The following is a 12,064-nucleotide window of genomic DNA, read 5'->3' as shown; positions in this document are numbered from 1 at the left end:
ACATCTACATAATTCTACAATCCATATTGTATATCCTATATTTTGATACCGTAGAGAATTTTGCTTTTAGGAATAACATGTAATTACCTACAAATAGAGGCTTCTCTGGTTTCTGTCTCAGATTTGTCATTTACATGGAATTCCTGTCAGTCTATGATTTAGAGCATAAGTAAGACATGTGCGGACACATGTTAATGCCATGTCCCAGAAGCCTGGAGTATATGGGATAAGACAGCACTGATACGATATTCTGCACCGTGTCTATTGCCCTCTATGGGGTATAAACTGTTTGTGTTCCTGTACTGTGAGATAACTGACTGCTGCTTGTATCCTACAGGGATCTCCTGGAGAACGAGGAGGACCAGGCCAAGGTGGACCCATCGGGCCTCCTGGGCGACCAGGACCCCAGGGTCCATCAGGCTCAGCCGGAGAAAAGGGTGTGCCAGTATGTATAAATCTGGGTGGGCATGCAGTCCAAATAGCTGTATATGAGCGTGCTATATAATATCTGTCTATATTATAATGCCCATGCAGAGTGATTTGGGACATATTGTAAAACAAATAAAATCTGGTAGTAGAAGGTAGATGAAGGTAGGACAAAGATGGATCTAGTCTAGTGGCTTCATCTATAGGGTAAGGAATAAGGAAGTAGAGCAGAAACAGCAGAGAAGAGGAAGATGGGAGGAAAGAAGCGGCCAATGAGGGAGGGAAGGAGGTGGGAAAAGTTTTGAAGTGTTTGTATCTCCCGGCAACTGACTCCAGCTTATATATACTTATATTCTGCAAAAGAGAAATGGTCACTGAATGGGGTAAGAAAGAAAGAGTGATGGGGAGAACTGGAACATTATAACAGTAAGAAAGACACCGGCAGTGAGATATGTGTATCATGGTGAGGGTTATGGAGGAAACTAATAGTGAGTTATTGAGAGATAACAAGATGGCGCAGTGGAGACATTATATGGAGCTAAGATGACAAGGAGCAAGTAGAGAAGAGACACATATGGGGATTATTGCTGACAGAGTATGAGCAAGAAACACAATTCTGAGAAGTACTTGCAGGAGAAACAAATATAGAGAGGACCAATCATAGGAGGTAAAGGTGATGCACTGATGGGATGACGGAGAGATATAAGCGGGACACTAATGGAAGGGAAGCAGATGTGTGTATAGGAAACGGTTAGGCAGGGACACTAAATAGAGAGAGGATTTCAGGTAAGGGAGAGACACTGATGACAGAGCATTGCAGGGACGGGTATGGGAGAGATGCTAGTGACAGAGCATATCAGGGAGGGGTAACAGAGAAATGGTAGTGACAGAGCATTGCAGGGAGGGGTAAGGGACATTAGAGAGAGAATTAAAAAAAAAATGTTGAGAAAGAGTATCTGTGAAAAAAGTACATTGTACTAGCATCAAGGATAGACTACATCTTGGATTTACCTCAGGAGATGGATTAATATCAGTAGTTTTTTTTTGTAAGATTCAAGAAATGAAATGGTTTTGGTGCATCCACTACATGTACTGGTATGTGTCTTGTTCATTGTAAAGTTTGTTTATGAAGTCGTATTTAAATGTATTTATTTTTGCACAATTGTGTGTATTGTCTGCAACGTACAGAGCAAAGACCACATCCATTTGTGGGTCATCACTGCTTCGCCCTCCCTGTTCTCAGTTGTGGACAACACTGCTATTTCATTAAAGCTTTTTAATTTTTCTCCTAAAATGCTGCTTTTTGTCTTAAGTAAGTCATAAATGGACATATGGACAAATTGTAAATTACAATTAAGTGCTTCCTCGTGTAAATGGGGGCAATTGTGCAAAGATACTGTTGTCTCACACCACCACAGAATGACATTTACTCTGTGTAGCAGATGAGATCTGACACAACTGCTCGAAGACTTACAATGAAGGTCACTGCATCAGTCCTAAGGGGAACCCCCTTAAATTCATGTTCCTCCTTTAGCCTAACACCTTCTTCATGTTTTATTCTAGGGTGAGAAAGGTCCGATTGGTCCCGCAGGCAGAGATGGAGTGCAAGGGCCTGTGGGTCTTCCTGGACCAGCTGGTCCTAATGGCATCGCTGGAGAAGACGGAGACAAGGTAGAGTATGAGTCTCCTGTGTTTGGTTGGGACACTAATGTGCACGGTCCACCATGGTGGAAGCCAATTTATGATCCAATAAATCACTAGGACCTACCAACATTTTTGAGGTGCAAAATGTCTCATGCCTCATTGATGCCAGTAGTTCCTGGTGAATTGATAGGCTGCAGTCTTGTGATGATTTTTGCCTTCCATAAATGGATGATCCCATCGTTTATGGTGGGCACACTTCAGCCATTTTATGTTATGGCAGTATTTATTTGTGCCGCCATGTTTGTCTGGAAAGTCTAGATGGTTCCTTATGTCTAATGTACGTGCTCTAACACATTGTCATTTTCCAGGGTGAAGTTGGTGAACATGGACAGAAAGGAGGAAAGGGTAACAAGGGAGAACATGTGAGTACCTGTGCTTGTTATGTTACCATTGCACGTTGTATACATTTGATGCAACTGATATCTAAGTGTACTTACAGATTCCAGTAATGATGCCACATGAGTGGATGGGATATGAGTGATGAGTGAGCAGGGTAGTGGGGGTATACTCAGTACAAAGTGTTTCTTATCTTTAACCACAAAGGTATTACTGATAAGTATATTATATTACATAGGACCAGTCTATTAGTTCTTGCTATTTTGGCTTTAGCTCTCCTTAGGAAATGTAGTTTAAGCCTTTCTCTATCTCTTTTTCCTGCTTGAGCGATCCAGTCTCTGTGGCACTTCCCATGTGGCCCTGAATTGCTTATTATGACTCCCACACTGAGGAGTCCTGTCAAGGGTGAAACAGGCTGTTTAGGAGTGTTGTTTTGTCAGTAAAAGTCAATGTCATGCTCTAAGAACCCAGTGGTTGAAGCATTGACTTAATGGCATCACCCAGAAGCCTGTTCTCCTGAGCAGAGCGGCATATTTATCTTGCAACTAAAACTACTTGTAAGCCATGTATAGTGATGGAAGAAACAGAGAAGAAAGCTCCTATTTTAGTAAGGAGAGATATAGAAGGTGGTAGAATCCTACTGGGGTGTTGTGCGTAAGGACGTTACTTGCTCCAGAATCTCATCACATTCTTATAAAGAAAATACATTTTCATTAAATGTAACCACTTACAGAATCCTTGTATGTATGTATGTTATACTTACACATGGTTTAGGGGTCATGGGGAGGATGAGACCATGGATCTCTGGGGCAATGGGGCAGCGCAACATAAGCGGCCACTGGCGACAAATATTTGAAACTTGTTTCTGGAAAGCAGAGGTTCTCCTCTTCTGGCCTTCAGCGTCTGCTTAATGGATGTTAGTGGATATAATATATAGTCTTTCATACGAAATTTTGAAAAATATATTAATAAAAATCTCTGTATTCTCCAATGAGGTAATAAGTTCCACATTTCTGTGTTTCTTTAGGGTCCTCCTGGTCCACCCGGTCCCGTCGGCCCTGTTGGACAGCCAGGTACTCCGGTGAGTAACTTATCAGATAAAATGTTTACATAACGAAGTATACATAATATATAGTGTAAAATTAAATTTCCTTAATTTGGGCAGAACAATCCAGAGTTGGAATATGTCTATCTATCATTATATTACTAATAAAATGCCTCTTTTATTGATTATATTAATGTTATAAAGTGTCTTTAGTTCCTAACTAAGACAAATTAAAATGTCCTACAGCAGATATAAGTTAGCTGTACCTTACATGTGTCATATTACAGCTATCTATCTTATTAAATGCCATTTTTCCCCATTCAGGGTGCTGATGGAGAGCCTGGTCCACGTGGTCAACAAGGAATATTTGGGGCAAAGGGAGATGAAGGCACACGAGGATTCCCAGGTTCTCCGGGACCCATTGGCCTACAGGTGAGCTGTGAAGGGCTACCTCAGTGTAGGTGTTGGGTAGAGAACTGGGACATTTTCAAAACTGTGGAATATTTGCCTCATTCAGGATTTGCCCGTTTCACCAGCAGAACTTGGCCTTGAGTGTTCCGTGCAGTGTTCCCTCTACCATTTGGGTTCCATACAATATTCCCAGTGCTACATAATAATGGTTAGAGGAAAACATCTCCGGACCTCCCCTTTATCATCAGTCTGTCACAATAATTTCCCCGCACTGGCTGCTTGTGATTGGCTGGTAGAAAGATGAGTCATGTGGGATCCTGCCTTTGATTATTTTGCTTCGATAGTTCATTGTGGGTGGGTGGATCATGTTTCATGTAGACTTTTCCGTCTTCCACCCTCTACGCATTCAGACTGTGATAGATCAAAAGAAGAAAAGATTTTAGTAGGTCATTTAATCAATCAAAATTTATTTGAAAATTGTGTTTATATGTTTATTTTTCCTATTCATTGTGTATAACGGGAAGGGGTCTCAAGGACCCTTTGTACTGGGACCAAGGAGGTGGCAAGTTTGCTATTCTTTGATCCAAAATATTGTTGTTTGCCTGTCTCCCAAAGCCTAGTTGGGCTGTTTTGTGGCCTTTCAATCTCCAGTAGAGGCAGGGCCACCGTAATAAAGTTTGGGCCTCGGTACTTAAGGAGGATGTGGCCAAATATCTATGGGCAGGGCTGCCATCATAAATTGTGGGGCCCGGACCTGCCAGAATAGGCAGAGCCCCCCACCCGCACCACCACTACTGCAGCCGGCTTCAAATTCAAAATTTAAAATGCCGCAGTCACTGTTCCTTATGGCTGCCTGCAATGCGCTCCAATCCACACTGTGGCCATGTTGACCCCCTTGCGGTGTGGGCCCAGGACTGGAGTACCGGCAGTTTCCCCCTGCTGGCGGCCCTGTCTATGGATATCTGCCAATTTTGTGCATGGGATGTCGGACCCCCTTGTGGCTGTGACTGAAATTGCTTGGTATTGCCTCTTGGTGTCACTGATAGGGGCACTAACCATGCGGACCAGCCTGGGGCAAGTTTTCAGTAATTCTATACTGTAACCCACTCTCCTGGACTATTTGTTATAGTGGAAATCAGCCCAGGTTGTCTAGGGGCTCCTTGCAATTCAGCCAGCTAACTCCAAATCTTGATTTATTCGGTCACTATGCTCTTTTAATTTCTTGGCCATTTTAATTTTTTTTCTTAAACGGCACTTACAAGGAGATTGATGAAACAAAAGTGGAGATTGTATATTGTATTACGGGGTCTTTGCCCCTCTAGTAAAGGATCTGTGTCGTCGTGACAACCAATTCTCACTAAATTTGTCAGGTATTTCCCTAATTTCCAGTGTAAGGTCACGGCGTGGGAAATATAGCCATGTCACAGGGTAACATACTGTACATATATGTGCGTATCATGTAGGTAGAAGCCACAGGTCCATTGACAGAGCATTAGAATAGTCCTTTGCAACTGCAATTTCCAGATATTTTATTTCAGTTTGTGGTAGACAATAGGCTTAAAGATGACCCTGGGAATTTAATTATTTTTTGTACAATTTTAAATGCATTAATTTTAATTCTACGTCTCAAAACAAGACTTGATATAATATAATGAGACATGGCTAATGCACTCCACAACGTCACTAGGAACCCACACAACGTTGTCACCTACAGTAGTCTGAGAAGACCACTATTGTACAATATATCTGAAGCAAGAAGCCTCCAATGTAGAGGGCACATGGGCAGTTTATTTGTGTGGCCACAATATGCGAGCAACGTGCTTTTTGTCCCAATAATTATATAACGCAGCTACTGAGGATACCTCCGCACGTACTGTGCTTTAGTTATGCTGACTTGTGTGATTGACTAGAAGGTCACCCTATAAATCAGATCCGATTATAAAGATGACCCTACATTACATTAGCTGCTGTTGGTACCTTCACCGCCTACACTTCTATGTTGCAGGGATTACCAGGTCCATCTGGAGAGAAAGGAGAGACGGGTGACGTTGGGCCTATGGTGAGTGTGGGAGATGATGCCCGATATTATGTATTTATGGCTTTCAGGTGCATATACTTATCATACAGTAACCTTTCTCTCTACACAGGGCCCACCAGGACCTCCCGGACCACGTGGTCCCGCCGGACCTTCTGGAGCTGATGTGAGTTATTGTTGGTTTCAGCCTATTTCCCAGTCATGACTTTATCTCACCAAGATATCCAGAACAATGTCTCTAATTAATATTGTCACCCGCGTTACCTAATGATGCATGCCATAAAACTGCTAAGAGTCCCCTGGACCTCAGGTCCTTCATTATAGGAGAGCACATGTCTATACTACAGCCCTCATCAGCTGGCCATAACTAAGACAGATGAGTTCTTTATTATCTTGGACATTGGTAGGCAACCTGATAGCCAACACTTTGGGGGATGCCTTAGGCGGCTGTCTAACTTCCAAAAGGGCCGCACATTACTCTCAATCTCTGCAGTAAGTTGAATGACTACATTTAATCAATGAATGAGCCACCTGTATGTAATAACATATCAGCAGGCCTTTAAAGAAGCATTTGAGGCTATAACACACAAATATGACAGCAAAGCAAGAAGGACCCGGGTGCTACAAGTGACGACAAGGAGGGCCGCATGTGGCCTCGTGGCTGTCTGTGGTCCATCGATGATCTAGGATCATAACTTATAGCAATAAATGTTCTAGCCTCCCTACTATGTTCCCGACTATATTCAACAGTTTTAAAACATTTTTTACTGAGAATCATGTACATTTAGAGTGATGGCCACAGATGTTTCCTGCCACATCCTGTGCTGTAAAAATGTGTCAAAGAAATAAGATTATGAGCAACCTATAAATATGGGCTATGATGTTTCCATCCCTACTCCTGCCCTGATCCGCTGTATGCATATTTAGGTTAGCATTATCAGCGCAGTGTTCTTACTGGTCACTTTCAGTTTCTCACTGGAGCTCTCACATTGATTTATTTTATACTGGTAGTTGGTAAATAATATGCAATGATTGCCAGCCAATGTGCTCTGCCAGAGTCACACGACTCATTATAATGAACCAGTTTTCAGCAGTAAAGTCTATATAGGTAGAACCAGTGACTCTGGTCACCTGACTGTGTCCTGTCGTCTCATACGGGCTTGTCTTGTTTTCACAGGGTCCACAAGGACCTCCCGGTGGAGTAGGAAACCTGGGACCTCCAGGAGAGAAGGTAAGACTCTTATTTCTGGGAAGCAGCTAGACCTGGTACATTAATATTTGGTTTGCTAACATATCCAAATACTGATTAAATGAATAATAATATAAAACAAGCAGATTACATACATTTGTCCTAGTTGTAATTTAATACTAGCCACAAATACCATAGACAGTAAGTTTGGTGATGTCCAGGATTGTTTTTTATTGAGAAGTCTTATATATGGCAAAACCATTAACTATATTTGTACCTATTATTTGTTATAGGGTGAACCTGGAGAGTCAGGAGTTCCCGGTGTCCAAGGAGAACCTGGACCTAAGGTGAGTTATTCTGGAATCCAGCCTCTTCCTTTTCCACTAACCTGTGATACGGACTGAGAGACAGATGATACAAGATTATATATTGCATCCCTTACACCCTAATCGTGTCATGGAATTCTGATACAAATTCTACATTTGACCCCACAATAATTGTATATACCTGAATCCAGCATCTCCACCTCACTGGCTGATTCTTTTACCCTTTAGGGACCACGTGGAGACAGGGGAGAAAAGGGAGAGTCTGGGCAAGCAGGTGACGCCGGACCTCCGGGAGGGAAGGGACCTACTGGTGATGATGGACCTAAAGGAAACCCGGTGAGTATAAGGTCTTCTTAAGGTTGTCCATTCTCAGGAGCAGTGGCTGAGCGAGCTATATAAAGTCCGCTTTCCCAGATGCTCATATAGGGAACAAGGATAATAAATGTATAATGTAAAGATAGCCTGCAGAAACTGCACATTCACTGGAGAACAGAATGAGGAATGTGTAAGTTTATTTGTGTCAAACAAATCTAAGAACTTTCCATTCAGGAACTATTATTATATGGGCTCTTTGTAAATGTCTCTATTAGCCATTTATTTGGGTCCCTGACTTAGACCATGTACATACTGTATAAGTAATCACGTACACAGGTACACTCACATTTCTTATGTAATATATATTGAGTTTTCCTATGTACTTTCTCCAAATACCTGTAACCCACGTACATTACTCGTAATGTAGATAAAACTGTAGCTGTCAGTGATCTAGAATACAGACCCACGTAGCACTCTTCTATATTATGAGTGGGGAACATATATCATGGCGTTACAAATTTGCCTTTCAGATAATAAAAAAAATGGCCTCATTGTGTGTCCAAGATATGCAGAGTCTCCTCCTAATTCTCATTATCTTTTAGGGTCCAGTTGGCTTCCCCGGAGACCCTGGCCCTCCAGGAGAAATGGGACCCAGAGTAAGTATTGAACCAGGAGGACAGGTTTATAGAAGTGAAACACTGTGTTTAATCTATGTCGCAGTATATTACACCTGATAGGACAGAGACAAAACGCTGACATGTGTTCTTTAGTACAGTACAGTACATGCCGACATGTGTTCTTTAGTACAGTACAGTACATGCCGACATGTGTTCTTTAGTACAGTACAGTAAACGCTGACGTGTTCTTTAGTACAGTACAGTACATGCCGACATGTGTTCTTTAGTACAGTACAGTACAGTACATGCCAACATGTGTTCTTTAGTATAGTACAGTAAACGCTGACATGTGTTCTTTAGTACAGTACAGTAAACGCTGACGTGTTCTTTAGTACAGTACAGTACATGCAGACATGTGTTCTTTAGTATAGTACAGTAAACGCTGACATGTGTTCTTTAGTACAGTACAGTAAACGCTGACGTGTTCTTTAGTACAGTACAGTACATGCAGACATGTGTTCTTTAGTACAGTACAGTACATGCCGACATGTGTTCTTTAGTACAGTACAGTACATGCCGACATGTGTTCTTTAGTACAGTAGAGTACATGCCAACATGTGTTCTTTAGTATAGTACAGTAAACGCTGACATGTGTTCTTTAGTACAGTACAGTAAACGCTGACGTGTTCTTTAGTACAGTACAGTACATGCAGACATGTGTTCTTTAGTACAGTACAGTACATGCCGACATGTGTTCTTTAGTACAGTACAGTACATGCCGACATGTGTTCTTTAGTACAGTACAGTACATGCGGACATGTGTTCTTTAGTACAGTACAGTGCATGCCGACATGTGTTCTTTAGTACAGTACATGCCGACATGTGTTCTTTAGTACAGTACAGTACATGCAGACATGTGTTCTTTAGTACAGTACAGTACACGCCGACATGTGTTCTTTAGTACAGTACAGTACATGCAGACATGTGTTCTTTAGTACAGTACAGTACACGCCGACATGTGTTCTTTAGTACAGTACAGTGCACGCTGACGTGTTCTTTAGTACAGTACAGTACATGCCGACATGTGTTCTTTAGTACAGTACAGTACATGCAGACATGTGTTCTTTAGTACAGTACAGTACATGCAGACATGTGTTCTTTAGTACAGTACATGCCGACGTGTTCTTTAGTACAGTACAGTACACGCCGACATGTGTTCTTTAGTACAGTACACACCGACATATGTTACTTCACGTCACTTTGTGAGTCCGTCAGGGTTTTGAGAGTTTGCTCAGTAGATGCCATTTCCCTGGGAATGATATACTGCTAGTGTTATAGTAAGAGGGGCTGGTCATTACATTGATATGTCGCTATTCTAAGAAATCAGGGGGCAACATTATAAAACATGGAGTATCACAAAGGCATCAGGCAATTAGCTAAATGTTTCCATACTTGTCACATTGCTGTAACTGGATATTGATGGTATCGGTCCGGAGAGAGTGTGTGAGAGGTCAGGCAAGTGTTATCTCACTGTACGGAATAGTATGAATATGTTTTTATTATCTAGGCCAGTGGAGCCCAATGGTGGCCGTCACTTACTGTAGGTCAATAAATGCAAATACAGAGAAATTTTGATTATCCGGAATCTAACCAGTTCCCTTAAATTGCACTGAACACATAATTAGAAAGAAATGATGAAACTTAGCCGTAGCAATACATTCAGTGTATTCCCCCTTTCTGTGTGCTTCTGATGACTGAACTGAGGGCTCAGAGAGAGCATTTCCTACTAAAATCAGAGTTACCCAATGGGACAGCAGAACAGCGTCAGTACTGAGATTAAATTTAGTTAATAAATGTACTTTCAGGAGTTCAACATTTTGGCAGATAGTATTCTGAAGCATCACATAGTATACAGTACATACTTACCTGTAGACCAGTTTGTATGCTTGATTGGTCATTGGTCAGCTTTTATGTACTGTATGTCCATAACTGACAAGAATAACTTGTTACAATTCAATTCATTGATCTCACATTTTTGCTAAATGTATCAACGCTTCCCATGGGAGAAGCTCTGTAATGTGGCAGCGGGGTTTATTCTGTATAATCTCCCTTCACATTCTTGCAGATCAGTCTGTATAAATGTCTATAAATGGGCTACTATCAGTCTGTGACATGGGGGAGATGTATAAACCCTCGGAGAGAGATTAAATGGAGAAGCTGCCACATCAGCTAATCAGCTTCCACTGGTCTGGGGGGGATGTGATACAATTGGGAGAAGAGTCAATGAGATGTGTTACTTATTATGACAGTTGGAAATGCCCGTGCAGTCTCTACGCTATACGCAGTTGTGTTCATCCAGTTTGGGTTATGGTGTAATTAGGCCATGTTGTATATGAATGCTTCCTATACATTATTGCATATTGATTATTGCACTCTTTTACCCTCAGGGACAAGATGGAGCGAAGGGTGAGAGAGGAGAGGATGGAGAGCAAGGAGAGGCGGTAAGTGGCACCTGATGTGGTGTATAAGGGCATGGTGTATGTGCCAGCTAATCTATATAATCGCCTTCCCCTTCCTAATTATCCTTTATATATCCCCAACATATTGCACAAGGCTGTACAGTCAGAGCATGTTTATCCATTCACATCAGTTCTTGCTGGAGGAGATATTAGGGCTTATTGGGTCTGGACAATGGGAGACAACGCCTGTTGAAGACATGGGGCCTGGATTATAAACCATGCCCAGTAAATGATTGCCGCTTTAAAAAACATCAGAGTTCGGCCAACTCAGGCCCGTGAACTCCATGCAGATAACACACTTGGTGGAACGGAACCAAAGACACTGAGGGACAGCAGTGCTAACCACTGTGCCGCTATGCTGCCCATAAAACCACCTTCCACTTTTCCGGTACCTATTCTAGTGATAGTGTTGAAGTGTAAACTTTCTTTGAATGCTGTTCAGCCACCTAAAGTGCAGAGTTTTTTTCTGGAGGACAAACGAGAAATGGTACTATTGGTCACAGCGACTTTTCTATATATCTTGCTGCTCAGCCCCCCTCCCCTCCCCCCACTTCCAGATGGTCACAGTGTCTCTGCCTTCAGCTGGAGCTTTGAGAATTACCTGAGTCCTGGGAAAAGTGGCTGCACAGAACTAATGCCAGGCTCAAGGGAAGGTGTGGAGGTTATGATGCGCTGATCTTGTCCTAGTTGGAGGAGCAGCTATACATTTTATTTCCTTTTTACTATTTACTCTCAATATATACGAAGCGCTTTCATTGTATTTCAATGGAAAAAGCAGAACCCTAAAAACACATTTTGGGTAACATGAATGCTATACTGTGAGAGTCTCTGCAGGAACTGATGCAGTGTCAGAGCACCCTCCCCCCCCAAAAAATAAAAAATATTCAAACCATGATGATCTGACAAAAAGCACAAGATGTGGCCAGTCTTGCATGGGTACCATACTGTATGCAGCAATTATCATGAGCAGCAGTTAGTACCCTGCACCAAGCACCGGCAAGTTTCCCATCTCCTGGCACATGCGTCTGAGTCTCATTCTTCATACGTTCCCCTTGGGTCAACATGTGCACAGTGTGGTGGTGCCTAGCTGCTCCCCTCCTTCCCCCCGATCTGCCTCTTTAATCGTAAGAAGCCGCAAAAC

The 12,064-nt window shown here is 42.2% G+C and overlaps 1 protein-coding gene across 6 annotated transcripts in view; it reads left to right on the top strand.

The window, feature by feature from the left end:
• COL11A2 (collagen type XI alpha 2 chain) overlaps positions 1-12,064 on the top strand; it is a 168,232-nt gene that overhangs the window by 142,843 nt on the left and 13,325 nt on the right. For all 6 annotated transcript variants that reach the window (XM_063938237.1, XM_063938235.1, XM_063938233.1 and 3 more), the window contains 12 exons: positions 338-445; positions 1,990-2,097; positions 2,439-2,492; positions 3,494-3,547; positions 3,836-3,943; positions 5,928-5,981; positions 6,070-6,123; positions 7,135-7,188; positions 7,440-7,493; positions 7,701-7,808; positions 8,390-8,443; positions 10,852-10,905. In XM_063938237.1, the coding sequence (XP_063794307.1) occupies positions 338-445; positions 1,990-2,097; positions 2,439-2,492; positions 3,494-3,547; positions 3,836-3,943; positions 5,928-5,981; positions 6,070-6,123; positions 7,135-7,188; positions 7,440-7,493; positions 7,701-7,808; positions 8,390-8,443; positions 10,852-10,905 (864 nt within the window). The remainder of the gene's footprint in view (positions 1-337; positions 446-1,989; positions 2,098-2,438; positions 2,493-3,493; positions 3,548-3,835; positions 3,944-5,927; positions 5,982-6,069; positions 6,124-7,134; positions 7,189-7,439; positions 7,494-7,700; positions 7,809-8,389; positions 8,444-10,851; positions 10,906-12,064) is intronic.

This window comes from Pseudophryne corroboree, chromosome 8, assembly GCF_028390025.1.
Source record: "Pseudophryne corroboree isolate aPseCor3 chromosome 8, aPseCor3.hap2, whole genome shotgun sequence".
Classification (NCBI taxonomy): Eukaryota; Metazoa; Chordata; class Amphibia; order Anura; family Myobatrachidae; genus Pseudophryne; species Pseudophryne corroboree.
The sequence above is the reverse complement of the archived record's forward strand: the minus strand, read 5'-3'. Positions and strand labels throughout refer to the sequence as shown.